We start from the raw sequence: 16,442 nt of genomic DNA on the forward strand, positions 1-16,442 counted from the left end.
TTTTACTGTTGTGGTTATTATTATCGTTGTTATTGATGTCGTTGTTGGATAGGACAGAGAGAAATGGAGAGAGGAGGGGAAGACAGAGAGGGGGAGAGAAAGATAGACACCTGCAGACCTGCTTCACCGCCTGTGAAGCGACTCCCCTGCAGGTGGGAAGCCGGGGCTCGAACCGGGATCCTTCCGCTAGTCCTTGTGCTTTGCGCCACGTGCACTTAACCCACTGCGCTACCGCCCGACCCCTGGAACTTTCAAGGATGGGCGTGAGCTGGTGGGAAGGGGGTGGTGGGTCCAGACCCAGCCTGCTCTGTGGCCTCCCACAATCACCATCCTCTGGTCTGCGGTTCTGGAGGACCAGACCAGAAGTGACAGCACCACTGCTGAACAGGGGATGCTCTCTACTCCCTTGCCTGGGAGACCCCATCTGTGCCAGGGCAGGGCCAGCACCAAGAGTGAGAGGCCCGAACCCCGGCTCCCCACCTGCAGGGGAGTCGCTTCACAGGCGGTGAAGCAGGTCTGCAGGTGTCTGTCTTTCTCTCCCCCTCTGTCTTCCCCTCCTCTCTCCATTTCTCTCTGTCCTATCCAACAAAAACAACAACAATAATAACTACAACAATAAAAAACAACAAGGGCAACAAAAGGGAATAAATAAATAAAATAAATATTAAAAAATAATTAAAAAAAAAAAAGAGTGAGAGGCCCTGGCTGCATTCCCCCATGAGATGTCTCTCCAGTGCCCTCTGCTGGCACCTGCTGTGTGTCCTTGGTAGTTGGCTCAGGATCAACAGAGGGGCCCACCCCAAGCCCTAGACCCACTGCTCAGAGAAATAGGAAGGCAGAGCCAAGCATCCACAAGGGGCACTTTATTGTCACAACATAAAGGCCAGAGCTGGCCCATTCTGGCAGCCAGCAGCAAACAGCACTAGGGGACAGGGAGAAGCACCCGTGCAGAGCCTGTGACTAAGAGCAGGTGATGCCACTGTGTCCTCAGGCTTCCTTTCTGGGTCCTGGACTCACCCCTGACTCAGATTCGGCCAGCATGCCTGCAGGCCACACAAGTCCCAAGATGCTCCGGGGCTGAACAGGCTGGGTGGGCACGGTACCCACATGTAGGGCGGTGTCCCTCCAGCAGCTCCCTCGGGCCAGCATAGCTGTGTTCAGCTTGGAGGGGTTGTCGCCCACTGCTGGGCCTACATAGCTCTGAGGCGACTGACAGGAGGAGCAGTGAAGGCCCCTGGCCACGCCAACGACCTGGGGCAGGGAGATGTAGACATGCAGAGCCTAGGGAGGTCCAGACATGGGGCTGCCTGTCACCCTGACGGTGGCTGTGCTGGTGGCCAGGGTCCCTCAGTCCTGCTTGTCCCCCCTCTGCCTCCAGGGGTAGATGAGCTCCCCAAAGAAGAGCTTGCGGCACAAGGAACTCCAGGACTGCCGGGGGTGGCAGCCACAGCTGGGCAGGCGGAAGTTGTGGACCACATGGCTGTAGGGCAGTGGGTTTATCTGCAAGCACACAGTGGTGGTCAGCCAGGCCCTGCCCAAACTTCCGGGCTGTGGCCTCATGGGGGCCTGCACCGGGTCTCTCTGGGCAGCAAAACTCTCCCAAGACCGTGCATAAAGGACTCAGGCACCCCACAGGCCTTGACAGCACGTCTAGTCTGCTGGGATGGGTGCCTGGGTGTCAGACCCAGTGCAGGGACCCCACCCACAACCCTGCTAGAAGGCAGGTGGGGGTCACGGTCACCAGAGGTCTTGGGGGACCCTCCTGTGGAGCCCCCAGTGTGGTGGTGTGGAGTGTGGGAGGGTCTCACCTGCATCAGGAGTCGGAGGGGCCCGTCACTCTCACGCTCCAGGACCCGGAACTTCACACCAGCTGCAGGGAGAGAGGAGAGGAGCTGGGAGGGGCTGCCAGTCCTCGGGGTGGCCCCCACTCCTCTCTGGCTGCCTGGCCAGGCCCAAAGCCCCATCTCAGGCTCCGCTGAAGTCAGGTCTGCAGGGAGGACCAACCAAAGCCTTTCCCAGCTTGGATGGCTGCCGGCACCTCAACTCCTGCCTTCTGAGGCAGCCAGCTAGGGGCCCCTGGCCCCTCAGGGCTCCAGCCTGGCAGCTCAGGCTCCAGCCTGGGCATTCCCAAGGTGGAAGGTTCTTGAAGAAAGAGGCAGGAGCTAATTATCAATTGATGAAAGGCCCTCAGGCAAAAGGAGCTGCAGCAGCTGTGGCCTTTCAAGTGGACTTAAAACACAGTAGAAAAAGTAAAATAGGAACTCAAATACAGGCGCTGCAGCCATGGCTGGGAAGGGATGCCAGCTCACTATCTGCAGGGGGATGGGGTGGCAGACTGGGGTGTGAAGGTGGATCTGGCCTGGGGTTGGGTGGGACAAGTTTGTAAAGGTTCTGGCCAACGTGGCATCTCCTGGCCGGGCCCCTCCCAGGCTGAGGGGCAGCAGCAGGAACACGCCTCCCTGTAACAGCCAGGCCACATCTCCAAGGCACTCAAGGAGAGGGAGCAGCACCTTGGGGTGCCGGCTAGCACCCCCCTCCCACCAGCCCCAGCAACGCACACCTACCCGCAAGCCTGTAGGGCCGGCAGAGCCGCAGGCCGAGCGAGTATAGCGGCAGCGAGTTGACGAGGTCCACAAGCAAGTGGATCAGGCCCTGCACAGCCACCACCAGAAGCCGGAGCTGTGGCACAGAGGACACTCAGCCCTGGGGCCCAGCCACAGCCACACCCGCCCAGCCACCTAGGGGCCCTGGGCTACAAGCCAAGGCACTCAGGGACTTGGGCCTGGGAGGGCTCCGATCTGAGGCCCAGCCAGCAGCTGCGCTCCACCCTGGGGTCCTCTTCCTTGCTCCAGGAACCGGGGACGCCACCTCTGCCGCCCCGCCCTGCCCTCCCCCACTGTCCAGAGATGCCCCCCCCGAGGCTCCCACGGCCACCTGGCTCTGCTCACCAGCGTGAACACTAGGTAGTACAGGGCCGTGGTGGGCAGCAGGAAGAGCAGGATGGTGAAAAGCAGGGTCCCGATGAACAGCTGTGGGGGACCCGGCATCAGAAGGGCTCCGCACCCCTGCAGCCCATCCTGTCTGTGCAGAGGTGGGGCACTGCCAGCAAGACCTGATAGCTGGGGTGTGTGGGGGGGGTGGCAGCTCCCTGCAGTCCTGGGAGGGTGCCCCCCCTGGGCTGTGAGCCCCACAGCCCAGACAACTCTGAGACAGTGCAGAAGCTGGGGCCTGGGGAGCACTTTGGTCCACAGGGCTGAAGCCCTAAGTCCCCCATGGGAGCCCCAGCCCCTCTGAGGCAGATCCAAGACCCCTTGCAGCCTCAGGACAGGCGGGCAGCACCACCACCCCCAGCACGTTGGGCACCTGGTCCAAGTCGTAGGAGCAGGAATCCACCCGCTGGCGCAGGACATTCCACTTCTTGCCCCGGAACAGACGCCAGAGGGAGGACAGGCCGCAGACTTTGAGGCAGTACAGCCTGCAGACACACTGTCAGGCCCAGCACCACCCGCCGGGGTAGGCCAAGCCACACCCACCAGGCACCCACCGGGCTCCGTAGACGTAGAAGCAGTAGATGTGGAAGGTGAGCAGGGCCAGGATGTCCGACAGGAGGGACAGGGCCACTGTCAGGCCCAGGCAAGCAGACAGGCCCACATGCCACAGGATGCGTTCCACAAAGGGGGACATGAGGTGGATGTAGCCTGTGGGCAGGGCAGCTTTGAGCGGGTGCCAGGCAATGGCTGCCCCCAGCTGCTCAGAGGAGCCCAAGGTTTCTGCAGACTCGGGTGGCAGCCAGGCCGAAGTCATCACAGTGGGCAGTCAGCACACCCACCGGGGGCTATGCCTGGGGGGCTTCCTGGGGCTGGGCGCACTCACTGATCCACAGGTGGATGTGGTAGAGGAAGAAGCGGCCCAGCACCTGGTCCAGCGCCCGGTTCATCTTGAGCCCAGCAGGGGCACCCATCAGCCACTCCAGCAGCTGCTGCAGCTCCTCGGCCACGCGCTGTGCGGAACACGGGAGCACAGTGACTGACCGTGGTGCAGCAGCTGGTGCCTCTGCCACTGGCTCCCAGAAGCAAGAGAACCCACCCCACCATCTCACACTGGCTCACTGAGCCCCCAAAGGTCCTTAGCCGCAGACACTGGGCAGGACAGAACACAGACTACAACCCTCCTTCTTTCCGACCCCACCCCCATGAAGCTGCAGGGAGCTAGGTGCCCACACCACTGCTGCCCCCATGGAGAGAGCTGGTGGGGTCTCCAGAGCTGGACCATGTGGGGAAGGGCCAGAGTCACAGGGAGCCTCAGAAGTAGGTAAGGAATGGGGGCAGGACCGGCCCTGGGGAGCAGCCCCAGCCCCTTGGCCTTTGACCCCCACCACTGAGGCCACAGGAGAGGCCGCCCCGTCAGAGGTCGCACCCAGCCCCAGGAGCCAGGAGCAGTGTGCTCCTCGTAAAAAGAGGCCTCATGCAGCATTTATAGGCTGAGAGCTGGGCGGCAGAGAGAGGCTTGCGTTTCCAGATTAAATATTTATATTTCTGAGCAATTTCACAAAAGGGAGGTTCAAGATGAACTGGCTGAAGGCAGCGTGCGGGTGAGCAGAGGTGAAGCAGCCAAGCTTCCCTCACCCCCCCCCTTGCTTCCCTCACCCCCAGGAGCTATGGGGTGAGGGGCTCCTCCTCAGAGACAGGTGCATCTGATGAGGTCAGGCAGCAGGTAAAGCAGCAGGGCCTAGGGAGTGAGGCCAATGGGTATGCTGGGAGGAGGCCAGATTGGGCCAGGCAGGGGCGTAGGGCCAGGGAGGGAGGCTGGAAGTTTCAGCCTGGGAGCTGACGCAGGACCCTCAAGCAGGTGGCCACCCAGGAACCTGAGCAGCACTCACGTCAGCCACAGGCACAAGGGCATCAGCCAGCTGCCCAATGCGGTCCTCCCGGTGGAGCCAGGACAGCAGTGCCAGGCCCAGGGCCACATCCAGGAGGACAGAGACCAGCGTGTTGGCCTTCCTGCAGGGAGCACAGAGGGTGCATGAGGGCAGCTGCCGAGAAGCTGGGGGGCTAGGTGCGGGGTGGGAGAAGCCGGGCAGCACCTCATTAGCTGGGCAGGGTCCTCAGCCTTCTGGGTGCTGAAGACCAGCTGAAGGTGCTGCAGCCGGAGCCGGAGCTGCTGGCAGGTACATAGCTTGCTGCACAGGAAGGCCAATGGGCACAGGCGGCACAGCCTGTGGACAGAGGGGCTAGAGGAAGGCTGCCCACCTGGCGGGGGACTCAGCAGGGACACCCACAGCATCTCTTCAGAATCTGCCCTTGGGGACCCAGGACCCCCCACTGCCTTCTAGTCCAGCTGGAGGGGGGACCCCGGCCAGTGCCCGAACTCAATGGGGAGGCGCAGCTATGTGCACCCTGGCTGGGGGAGGGGCACCCACCTCCAGGTGCTGAGCCAGGACAGGAGCGACAGCAGGCTGCTCAGCAGCAGACACACGGGCCCGGAGGCCCACTTGGCCAGCTCCACCAGGATGCTGGCCTCCACGCCCTCCGACTGCCAGTGGGTAAGCCGCACGGGGCCCTCATCAAACCGGTCACTTTGGAAGAGCGCCTCGCTTCGCGCCACAGTGTGGAAGACGGCAGCCAGGCCCCCCTCGGCGGCTGTGGCTGTGGCGTCACCGGCCCGGCGGTCAGGCAGGGTGGCTGGTGGGTGGAGCTGGGCCAGCAGCACCTGGCGCTGGTCGTAGAAGATGAGCATGACCTGGTCCTCGCCGCAGGGAGCACCAGGGGAGGAGACCTTGCAGTTCCAGCGCCGACTGTCTGGCTCCCGGCTCAGCTGGAGCCAGGGCTTGTGGGTGAAAAGGGCACCCAGGCCCTCCAGGAAGCGGCCGAGGCTCTCCTCGGGCTCCCGCCGGCGGTGGCACCAGGTGCCCAGCACGGCCAGGCCCACCTGGCTGGCCCGCTGCACCCGGGCCAGGAGCTCCCTGACCTGCAGCGGGATGAAGGGGAAGTGCACCACCGCCAGCACCACGGCGAAGCCCTGCTCGGGGACCCAGCGGCCCACCAGCAGGCCACTGTCAGCAGAGGCGCAGCAGGTGGGGAAGAAGGCCTTGAGCACCATGCCGGCTTCCTGGGGGAGAGGGGAGGCGGCTCAGAGCCCCTGCCCACCTGCCCAACACGGCCAGGGCATCCAGCTCCACCAGCGAGGGGCAGCCCAGCTTTGGGTTTGGTCCGGGGGAGATCGGAGGGGCCAAGGGGTGCCCCCCACCGGACACAGAAGCAGCAGGCCAACGGGTGCTCCAGCCCTCCCTCAACAGCAGGGCTGCCTCCGTGCCCAGCGCATCCATCGCTCGCTGGGCACAGCCTCCTGGGCTGCTGGTGCCGGGGTGGAGGGGCACCCTGAGGTGGGCAGGGGCACACGCTGGGCGAGCCCGGCGGCGGCCCCCATCGCTGGGCACCTGGCTGGGCGCGGGGGAGCCCCTCGGGGTTCTCCACCCGGGAAGGCAGCACCGACGCGGGGTGCGGGGTGCGGGGTGCGCACGTGCTGCCCGCACGCGCTTCGTCTACAAAGTTTGCAAAAGAAGCAAAAGGAAAGAAGGGAGAGAAATGCCAGCAGCAGCTCTCACACGTGAGCGGAGGGAGCGGGGCGGCCGCTCTGAGCTGGAGGCCCCCCAAAGCCGCTGCTGAGTGGCCGGGATGAAAGTGGCGGCTGCGCCCCCGAAGCGCCTGTCTGTCGGGGCCCTGCTGCCCCCCTCCCGGCCCTGGAGCGCTGCTCCGAGCCAGAAGGCGCCCGCAATCCGGCTCCGCGAGCCCCGTGGGGACACAGCTCCGGCGGCCTCGCCCTGACCCCCGGCGCGGGGCTGGGTCCCACCTGGGTCCGTCGTCCGGTCCCGGCCGGGCCCCGCCCCCGCTCACCAGCCGTCGGGCGGGTGGGCAGGGTGACCCGCGGGACGACGGCCCATTTCCTCCCCGCGTTGCCAGGAGACGGTCCTGCACCCAAATGCATCCGGGTTGCCTGCGCCCCCGCCCCGGCGTTCCTTATGTCAAAAGTTCCGCGCCCCACACCAACTAGGTGTCCCTTCGTCCTTGATCCTCAGAGTCCTTTCCCGCTCAACTTCCTGGTCCCCCTCCACCTCACACGCAGCTTTTTGGTGTTCCCACCCCCAGAGTCCCCGTCCTCATGTTCCCTGATGGCCGCCACGCAGTGTGTGTTGCGTCCCTCAATCCAACAGTCATCTGAAAAGCTGGTGGAACCCCCATGTTGACTGCAGAGGGGTCGCAGAGTCCCCTACCACATGGGGAGAGACTCCACACAGCCTCCCCCACAGCAAGTGTCCTTCCTCAGTGGACCTTTAAAATTACCCCCTCTCCCTGGGCAGAGGATAGATAAGCATAATGGTTATGCAAACAGACTCTCATGCCTGAGGCTCCAAAATTCCAGGTTCTATCCCCTGCCCCACCATAAGCCAGAGCTGAAAAGTGCACTGGCAAAAATTAAAATAATAAAATAGGGAGTCTGGCGGTAGCGCAGCAGATTAAGCTCATGTGCCCTCAAGTGCAAGGACCAGTGTAAAGATCCCGGTTCGAGCCCCCGGCTCCCCACCTGTAGGGGTGTCGCTTCACAAGCAGTGAAGCATGTCTGCAGGTGTCTATCTTTCTCTCCCCCTCTGTCTTTCCCTCCTCTCTCGATTTCTCTCTGTCTTATCCAACAACAACGACATCAATAACAACAACAATAATAACTACAACAATGACAAAAGGGGAAAAAATTAGCCTCCAGGAGCAGTGGATTCATAGTGCAGACACTGAGCCCCAGAAGTAACCCTGGAGGCAAAATAATAATAAAATAAATATGAATGTATTTTTTTAAAGTCCCCACACAGGGAGTCAGGCGGTAGGTAGCGCAGGTGGCATGAAGCAGAAGGACCAGCATGAGGATCCTGGTTCGAGGCCTGGCTCCCCACCTGCAGGGGAGTCGCTTCATAAGCGGTGAAGCAGGTCTGCAGGTGTCTGTCTTTCATTCCCTCTCTGTCTTCCCCTCCTCTCTCCATTTCTCTCTGTCCTATCCAACAACGATGACATCAATAACAACAACAGTAATAACTACAATAATAAAAAATCAAGGGCAACAAAAGGGAATATAAATAAATATTAAAAAATGGGGGGCAGGCGGTGGCACACCTGGTTGAGTGCACATGTTGCAATGTGCAAGGACCCGCGTTCCAGACCCCGGTCAGTCCTCACCTGCAGGGGGAAAGCAGGGCTTCAGGTGTCTCTCTGTCTCTCCCTCTCTATCACCCCCTTCTCGAATTCTGGCTGTCTCTATCCAATAAATAAATAAAGATTTTTAAAAACTTACCAAAAAAAATTTTTTTAAGTCCCCCTACACTCACAAAGGGTGAGCCCCCAGGCCTAAGACACAGCCTCCTGCTGGATTTAGGGCTGCACCAACCTTGTCCCCACTGTCCCTCAGCAGCTAAGCCTGCTCTCCCGGAGCCCTTGAAACTCTCCTAGAACCCTGTGGCTTGGCTGCTTGGTCTGCAGAGACACAGCTGATGGCCATGGGGGCAGAGGCTTGCCCCCCAGCAATGGCAATACCCTCAGTCTTACCTCAAGCCCAGTGATGCTGTAGGTCACTGGCACACAGGGGCCAGGAAGGGCAAGAGGAGGGAACAGAGGGCGTGCCTGCCCACCCCACCCAGCCACACCACCCTGCCTGCCTTCTAGTGATTAGGAGGCTGGGGCTTTTGGCGGGAGGTCCTGCCTAAAGATGCTGTCAGCTCAGGTCTCCTGGGCCCATGGCCAGCAGGCTGGGAGTGGGCACAGGCCCCAAGCTGTGACATGCATGGGGGAGAGGCTCTCTGCCCCTCCAAGAGGAAGGCAGAAGCCAGATGGGACAGTGGCAGCCCAGAGTATCTGCAGGTAGAGGGTCCCACCACCCACCCGGCAAGTTCCCCCACATCATGCCAGCTCCTAGAGGAGCTGGTACACCTTGATGTGGCCGTCCCCTGAGTCTGCCACCACAAGCTGGCCCTGTGGTGTACAGGCCACCCCCTGAGGCCGACCCAGCCCCTCACACACCAGGCTGATGGGTGGCCCAGCCCGGGGGAACAGGGTCACTTGGCATCGCAGCTCATCTGCTACAATGAGGCTGCCCTCGGCATTGGTGCACACACCCGCTGGGCTACCAAATTCATGGCCCCTCAGAGCCCCCAATCGGCCCAGGGGCTGGCGGGCACTACCAAATAGGCACACGTCCCCAAACTCCTCACTCACGGCCAGACCCCCGTCAGGTCCTGGGCCCACCCAGCAAGGTCCCTGAAGACCCATCAGGGAGGTGGGCGTTTGCATCTCCAAGCTGGGCCCTACCGTGAGGCTGTGCACAGCCCCAGCCAGGTAGTCAGTCACCAGGACACAGCCCAGGGCATCCACGGCCAGGCCCCGGGGAGCTGGGAAGCTGCCCACTGTCACCCAGTGGCCCTGGGGGGCCCTTGTCGTGTGCTGGAGTGCGTGGACAGCCCCATGGATGAGGTCACTGACCACTACCAGCCCTGCAGCCGTCACGGCCACATCCTCCGGCACAAAGTTCCCGGCTCCTGGCACATGGCAGTGCAAGCTACAGAGACAGCTTCCCTCCAGGTCCAGTACATGGACACAGGGGTCAGCCCCAGCTGTGAGGAAAAGCAGACCATCTGGGGAACAGTGCAGACCCCTGGGCCCCCCTGACCCTCCTGCAGGCACCGGGATCCGCCCAAGCAGCCGGGGCCTCAGGTGGGGGCTGGGCTCTGCAGGATGGGCCAGCTTGGAGGGGGGCAGGTGGGGAGGAAGCTGAGGCAGGCTGCTGAGTGGGGTCCTGAGTTCCTGCAAAACAAGGTTGGGGCTGCACAAGTGCCCCCTTGTGTTCCTTCTTAGGCAGTGCAGGTATCCTAGAGCGTCCGCAGAAACTGAGGTATGCGATGGGGGGGGGGGGGAGGTCTCCGTGCCAGCGGCGTCCACACCAGCGGCTACACCTCTGACTCTGTTCTCCTAGGCAGGGCTGCTGGGAGAAACAACAGGCTGCCATCCAGGAAGGTCACTGTGCAGCTGCTCTCAGCCCCCATGTCTACCCAGGTGTCCCCAAGGAGTGTTACAGAGCCCTCTCTACCTCCAGCAGAGCCTCTCCCCCATGCGTGTCACAGCTTGGGGCCCATGCCCACTCCCTGCCTGCTGGCCATGGGCCCAGGAGACCTGAGCTGACAGCACCTTTGGGCAGGACCATGCCCCACCGGACCCCTCTAGGCTGAAGCCCCAGAACGGGCAGGGATCCCTCACCTGAGCTTTCTCCACACCGGACTCTGTTGTTGGAAACAGGGCCAGAGGGGGGAGGAGCCCGCCGCTTCCTGGACACCACAGGGAGGGGCCCCTCTGCCAATCACCAAGCCAAGCCCCTGAGACTACAGCCTCCAGGCCTCTAGCTGGCCCCTGGGACATTCTTCCTGCCACTCCAGCATGGTGCATGGCCAACACAGCTGCCCCCTCTTTGGGAGGTCCCATCCCCCACTCTGAGCCTAGCACCCCCCTCCCCAGATGGACAGGCTGGGTCCTGGTTCTGGTCCCTGCCCTGCAGCTGGGCCATACCTGGCCACTCAGGTGGTGAGCAATAGGGTGCCCACAGGATGGGGGTCTCCCTCCTGACTCAGCCCCTCAGGGAGCTGGTTGTCCCCGCCCTTGCCCTTCTGCACCCCAGGTCTGGACGCAACCTCCATGCCCTGAGGCAGGCATCTGCGATGCTATCACACCCTCAGGTACTTGGGACAGCCGTGGTCCTGCTCTGACTGGCCCTGCCTGGCCAGCCCAGCGGGAAACAAGTGCAGGCTCCCCAGGCCATTTCTGGGAGGGGCTCTCAGGGTCCCCCATCACCCCCCTCCCCCGCCCAAAACGGGAGAAGCCAAGTGCAGCCTGGATGGAGAGGCAGTCAGCTGTGAAGGCCACTGATGTTATCTTGCCCACAGGGGCAGCGGCCCAAGGAGGCCGCTTGGGCACACGGCCCTGAATCAGGGAACCACTGGGGAGCAGCCCTCATGCCCCGAGGCCTGACCACCGCCCACCTGCAGAAACAGAAACCCAGCCCCCAGGTCCCAGGAGGGAAAGAAGCGGCACAGGCTCATGGAGCAGCTTAGCTTTAATCTCCTGGGGCAGCTGGGCCATGGGCGTCCTCCGCATGCTGGACAACCCGTGCAGGGAGGGTGGGTGCCTAGCTCAGACCTCAGCGCCCCGTGGGCTCTGCAGGTGTGGGACAACTTCGGGGGTCCAGGAGCCCCCAGTGCCACCGTGGGTGCCCCAGCCTCCCCCTGCAGGGTCCTCGGGCACCTGGAGGGGGAGCCCGGGAGGCGGGACACTGGAGTCGGCCTCACACTTGGTGGTGTGGCCAGAGAAAGGCTCGGCCATGGGGCCCAGTGTGCTGGGGGGCTCTGGGGCATCCCAGGCTCCTATTGGTGCCTTGGGACCCCGCTTCACAGAGAGGTCGAGGGGGGCATCAGGCGGACGCACTGCCCACTCCAGTGCCTGGTGGATGGTCAGCAGCTCCTGGCGGATCTTGCCCAGCTGCTCCCGCAGAGGCCTCGGTGCCAGACTCCCCGCAGGTGCCAGCTGCCCCAGTCGCTGCTCCACACGTGCATAATCGCCCAGTGCCCGGCTCAGTGCTTCACCCACAGGCCCAGGGACTCCGGGCACCAGGCTGAGAGGCTGCTGTGTCAGGAGACCTGAGGGGGCGACCGGCTCCTGGTCCTCAGGCCAGAGACTCACAGAGGGGCCCATCAGCAGTCTGGGGGGGATGAGGATGGGAGTGGGTCAGGACTGGCCCTCTGGCACCCCCCAGCTGCTGCCCTGCTGCCTGGCCCCAAGCCTCCCACCCACCCTTCCCCACCAGCCCGCAGGGGCCAGACACCACCCACCTGCTCTGAGAGCTGAGCCTCTCGGTCTTGGGAGCTTTGGGGGATGGCTTCTTCCTGGGGCCACACTGTGTGGCTGCCTCCAGCTCCTCCTGCCCAGAGTCCCTGGGGGTACCTCCAGGCCACTGCCCGCCCTGCCCAGTGCCTGGCACCTTTAGCAGCCCTGGGACCACATTACCCGGAGGCTCCTTGGGGAAGGCAGGGGGCCTGGTGGGCAGAGCCCTGCCAACTGGCAGCCCCAGGGCCTGTTCCAGAAGCAGAGGGTAGTATAGGCGGGGGAGCAGGGTTGGGCACTCAGGGGTCGGCGGGCCAGGGCAGGTGGCCGAGGGCAGCAGGGGGCTGGTGGAGGCCAGGAAAGGCATGTGTGCGGCGGCCAGGGAGGGCCCCAAGTAGGAGAACAGCCCAGGGCTCAGGGGGTAGTTGACACCCAGCAGGGACAGGTGGAGGCTTTGGGCCTCAGGGAGCTCAGCAGGGGCCGGTGGAGGGTAGCAGGGGACCCCACCTTCAGGTCCTGTTGCTCCCATGGCCATGCTCTCAGGGGCCCCACCCAGCCTCTGCTTCCAAGACTCAGCCAGAAGCCCCCCAAGGCCTGGGCCCTTGTGGGCTTCCCTAGCCCTAGGGGGCAATGTCCCTGGGGACCTCACAGCCCCCAACTTGGGGGCCCCCACACGCAGATCGGGTGTGGAGGGGGGCTCTGGGGGGCTTGGAGTAGGGGCGCGGGCGGGGGTGGCGGAGGTGCGGCGGCAGGTCCATTCCGGGGAGTGCAGCAGCAGGGAGAGGGAGTCTTTGCAGAGACTGTACTTCATGTGGTTGTACAGGTGTGACTTCTCCAGGCAGGTGAAGGGGCACTGGAAGCACTTGTATCTGTAGGGCTTGCCCCAGGGCCGAGGGATGTAGTGCGGCTTCTTAGGCTTCCGCACCCGCGCCCGCGCCGGGCCCACATGGCAGGCGCCCGCCTCCTGGGACATGGCGGCTGCTAGCGGACTGGCCCCCTCACCATGGCCTCCTGTGGACGGGCCTCAGTCAGCATCCCCTGCATCCCCGCTCAGGCCCACACCCTCCTGTGGACCACTGTGCCGTTCCCTCAAGGAACAGGGCTACCCGGACATTCCAGGCCCCTACAGAGCTCAGTGTGAGTGTGGTTTCCCTGAATTTGGGATGCAGGTATAAAGTCCTCATTGTAGGGCCAGTAGATTTTCCCAGTCAAGCATGGTTCCTGGGTTTGAGGCCTCGCATCAGGTGAGAGCGCCATGAGTGGCATCTGGGCAGCTTTATGGGTGATGAAGCCATGCTGTGAGTCCTCCCTACCTTCTCTCTCTAAACAATAGGGCTGGGCAGCCTGGGAAATAGTGGATAAGACATTGATGGGGTCCCAAGTTCCATCCCCTGTATCACACATGCCAGAATGTTGCTCTGGTTCTCTTTCTCCCCCACTATAAATGAATCGAATGTTTTGTTTGTTTGTTTGTTTGTTTGCCAGAGGACTGTTCAGCTCTGGCTTATGGTGGTGCGGGGGTATTGAACCTTGGACTTTGGAGCCTCGGGCTTGAGAGTCTGTTTGCATAACCATTATGCTATCTACCCTCCGCCCCTTTTTTTTTTTTTTTTTTTTTACCAGATCACTATTCAGCTCTGGCTTATGGTGCTGCAGGAGTTTGAACCTGGGATTTTGAAGCCTCAGGCATGACAGTCTCTTTGTAGAGCAATTATGCTATCTCCCCCCTGCCCTGAAAAACCTTTTTCAATAGGCCTGGGGACATAGTAATGTGGGAGCACACAGGAGGGAGAGGTCCCACTTTGACCCTGGCATCACCATATGCCAGCACTGAGCAGAGCCCTGACCAAAAAGAAAAGTCTAGAACAATGATCTGGGTGACAGCTCTGGCATCATGCCTCAGCTAGGGCCTAGCTCACTCCCAGCGCCATACTAGAAAGAAGTTATTAGCGCTTCTTGAAAACGGAGGTGATTGTGTGTCCTGGTCTCATGGCTCCCCTGCCCAACCCTCAAAGGCCAATTTGGTGGCAGTATCTTGGTGTGACCAGCTCCTTCCTGGTCCCAAGACCCTGCCATGTGAGAAACAGAAGAAGAGAAAGAGAGGGACAGGGAAGAAGGGAGAGGAGAGGGTGGGAGGCTGCAGAGAGAAGAAACAGCAGTGGGGACAGCAGGCTAGCTCAGTGTCACACGGCTGCTCCAGGGTATGGGGACACGGGTGGTCTCTGGGTGGTCAGCCTCACATGGCCAGCACAGGCTGGGGGGGGGGGTGCACGTCCCCCGCCACCTGCTTTGCCTGGCTCCATCTGGGTGGCCTCAGGCAGGTCAGCACTGAGCCTGCAGCAGCCAGCTCGGCCAAGGCCCCCACCCCCCACTGAGCACTCCTCCAAGTGGCTCCATGCTCCATCTGGGCCACCACCTGGGCCGCCTGCCTGTGAGGAGCCACGCTGACCCTGCTCCATGAGGCCGAGAGGGCGGCCGGATTGCAGGGCCGACAAAGGGATGGCCAGGGACAGACGTGGCTGGTACAGGAAACACACACACACAGTCACAAGCAGACGCTTGAGTCCACTATGTACACACCCCATTACCTCATTTTCTCTGTCTGTGTCTGTCTGTCTGTCTCTCTCTCTCTCTCTCTCACACACACACACACACACACATGCTGGCTCTACTGCAAGGCTTGGGAAGGGCTGGGCACTGGGCAGACAGAGGGGCCCACCCCTGCAGCCACCTTGCTGCCCCCTAATACTGGGAGCCCCCCTCCCCATGGTGGGACTGGAGGGTAAAGAGGCTACAGGGAGGGGGATGGCCAGGGATCGGGGGGCTGAGGCCACCTGTCCCACATGTGGGTGTCCATGGAGACCCAGAGCTTGAAGGGCTCAGGGTGGGAGGAGGGGCCCCAGGGGCTGCAGCCCCCTGGCTGCCCCTGCTCCCCAGATGCAGATGACAAATGGGTGTGTGTGCTAGAGACAGAGGCAGCAGGCTGGGGCCATCGATCACCCAGCCCTGGGAGCCACACAGCTGTGCCGCCTGGTGCCACCACCCACCCACCTCCCAGCCGGGACCCCATCAGGCGGGGCTCACGTGCCTCCTTCAGGCACCCACTGCAGGTTTATCCAGGAGCCACCGCTGCCACTTCTAGCCCCAAGGACATTTGGAGGGTGCCCCCTTCAGTGCACACAGCACCCTAACACCAACATACACCCACACTGGCATCATCATGCACACACGCCTCAATCCCTGAGGGAGTACAAACTCACGAAGGCCTGCACCCCGGAATACCCGACCCATCCCAATACCCCACTCTAGCACCCAGGCATGTCAGGAACTGACGCCCCACCCAGGCAGTGAGGGGACAGTCTTGGCAGCGGCCACCCTTGGGTGGTGGAGAGTCTTGGCACTGGCCCTTGGGTGGTGGAGAGCCCCACAGGGTGCAGGGGGTCAGCCCACTCCTTAGCTGCTCTGGAGACTCTAACTCCCTCCCCTGTCCCCAACCCGATGGCGAGGACGCCCACAAGCCCCCGCACCCCAGCCCGCGGGACAAGCAGCAGGGGGGAGTGGGGCTGGGCATCCCGCTGCGCCCCCCAACTTGGCAGAGATCTTACCTGTCCAGCCGGCGCCTCCCAGACACTCGCCGCCCCGAGCGAGCGACGCTGCCCGCGGGGAAACTGAGGCCGCGACAGACGCCGCCACCGGCTGCGATCGGTCACTCGGTCACTCGCACCGCGGCCACCCCTCCAGCCCCACGACCGACCCAGACCCCCGACGCCGCTGCGCTCCCGAAGTTGGCGGCTGGCGCACGCGCGTGCGCCGGGCAGGGCTGGGGGCGGCCACCTCCTCTGGCCGCTTCTGGGGGCGGCAAGCAGCCGCCCCCCCCCCCCCGCCCGGCCTCCCCGCCTTCCACTACCGCGCACTCCCCGCCCCGCGCCCCCCTGTACCCCGCGTTCCCCACCGCATTTCCTGCCCCGCGCCCCCTGTCCTGCACGCCCTAACTTGAGCTCCCTAATCAGAGCCCCGCGCCCCTCCCGTACCCCGCACCCCTAACCTGCTGCCCCAAACCACACCCCGCCCCCCAACCGCCCCACGCGCTCCCTGCCCCCGCCCCCTGCTCCCACCCAGCGCCCCGCAGCCCGTGCACCCCACCCCGCGCCCCGAGCACTCACCGGCCCGCGGCCCGCGCTGCAGCCGCGCCAACTCCCGGGTGCAGAGTCCGGTGGCGCCGCTGAGCGAGGGGGTCAGCCTCCGCGAGCAGCGAGGCGCAGGTGTGCGGAGTGAGGGGCGCCCGCGTCGCCCCCACCCCGCCGCCCGCAGGCTGCCGCAGGGGTGCTGAGGCGGCCGGGTCTCCCGGGACCCCGCGCGGGTGTCAGGGCCCAGGGCGCGGGGCGCGGGCCGTCAGCGCTCATCCGTCAGGCCTGGAGCCCCTGACAGCAGCAAGCCCTCCTGCCCTCCCACCAGATCCGACGGCACCGCACTGGCTCCCCCCACACCCTGGTTCTGCCCGCCAGGATGGGGGGCTCAGGCAGGCGGAGCCTCCAAACT

General features: G+C 63.3%; 3 protein-coding genes across 6 annotated transcripts; all 3 read right to left on the reverse strand.

Moving 5' to 3' along the window:
• Positions 1-848: 848 nt before the first annotated feature.
• On the reverse strand, positions 849-6,953 carry PIGQ (phosphatidylinositol glycan anchor biosynthesis class Q). 3 transcript variants are annotated; one of them, XM_060172688.1, is made up of 11 exons: positions 6,894-6,953; positions 5,420-6,108; positions 5,084-5,215; positions 4,880-5,000; positions 3,874-4,000; positions 3,545-3,698; positions 3,364-3,475; positions 2,949-3,029; positions 2,565-2,679; positions 1,809-1,870; positions 849-1,500 (listed from the first exon to the last, which is right to left on the reverse strand). In XM_060172688.1, the coding sequence occupies exons 2-11, from the start codon at positions 6,097-6,099 to the stop codon at positions 1,348-1,350; spliced, it is 1,737 nt and encodes a 578-aa protein (XP_060028671.1). In that variant the 5' UTR covers positions 6,100-6,108; positions 6,894-6,953; the 3' UTR covers positions 849-1,347. The 3 variants fall into 3 exon arrangements, with proteins under 3 accessions (XP_060028671.1, XP_060028672.1, XP_007528040.2); XM_060172689.1 differs by lacking the exon at positions 6,894-6,953 and adding an exon at positions 6,850-6,858; XM_007527978.3 differs by lacking the exon at positions 6,894-6,953 and adding an exon at positions 6,607-6,703.
• A 1,327-nt stretch (positions 6,954-8,280) lies between these two features.
• On the reverse strand, positions 8,281-11,180 carry NHLRC4 (NHL repeat containing 4). Its single transcript, XM_060174101.1, has 2 exons — positions 11,118-11,180; positions 8,281-10,004 (listed from the first exon to the last, which is right to left on the reverse strand). The coding sequence occupies exons 1-2, from the start codon at positions 11,178-11,180 to the stop codon at positions 8,952-8,954; spliced, it is 1,116 nt and encodes a 371-aa protein (XP_060030084.1). The 3' UTR covers positions 8,281-8,951.
• PRR35 (proline rich 35) lies at positions 11,142-16,138 on the reverse strand. Of its 2 annotated transcripts, none has more exons than XM_016190375.2 (3): positions 16,067-16,138; positions 11,912-12,914; positions 11,142-11,781 (listed from the first exon to the last, which is right to left on the reverse strand). In XM_016190375.2, the coding sequence occupies exons 2-3, from the start codon at positions 12,874-12,876 to the stop codon at positions 11,217-11,219; spliced, it is 1,530 nt and encodes a 509-aa protein (XP_016045861.2). In that variant the 5' UTR covers positions 12,877-12,914; positions 16,067-16,138; the 3' UTR covers positions 11,142-11,216. The 2 variants fall into 2 exon arrangements, with proteins under 2 accessions (XP_016045861.2, XP_007528119.2); XM_007528057.3 differs by lacking the exon at positions 16,067-16,138 and adding an exon at positions 15,509-15,776.
• Positions 16,139-16,442: the final 304 nt, after the last annotated feature.

Source organism: Erinaceus europaeus, chromosome 15 (genome assembly GCF_950295315.1).
Source record: "Erinaceus europaeus chromosome 15, mEriEur2.1, whole genome shotgun sequence".
In the NCBI taxonomy this organism is placed as follows: domain Eukaryota; kingdom Metazoa; phylum Chordata; class Mammalia; order Eulipotyphla; family Erinaceidae; genus Erinaceus; species Erinaceus europaeus.

Coding starts and splice junctions, on each gene's coding strand:
- PIGQ (XM_060172688.1), bottom strand. CDS start 6,099: ATGGTGCTCAAGGCCTTCTTCCCCACCTGCTGCGCCTCTGCTGACAGT. Junction 3,699..3,873: donor CCACATCCACCTGTGGATCA/GTGAGTGCGCCC, acceptor CCCTGCCCACAG/GCTACATCCACCTCATGTCC. Junction 2,680..2,948: donor ACTACCTAGTGTTCACGCTG/GTGAGCAGAGCC, acceptor TCTGTGCCACAG/CTCCGGCTTCTGGTGGTGGC.
- NHLRC4 (XM_060174101.1), bottom strand. CDS start 11,180: ATGCGGAGGACGCCCATGGCCCAGCTGCCCCAGGAGATTAAAGCTAAG. Junction 10,005..11,117: donor CTAAGCTGCTCCATGAGCCT/GTGCCGCTTCTT, acceptor AGCCCTGCCTAG/GAGAACAGAGTCAGAGGTGT.
- PRR35 (XM_016190375.2), bottom strand. CDS start 12,876: ATGTCCCAGGAGGCGGGCGCCTGCCATGTGGGCCCGGCGCGGGCGCGG. Junction 11,782..11,911: donor AGGCTCAGCTCTCAGAGCAG/GTGGGTGGTGTC, acceptor CATCCCCCCCAG/ACTGCTGATGGGCCCCTCTG.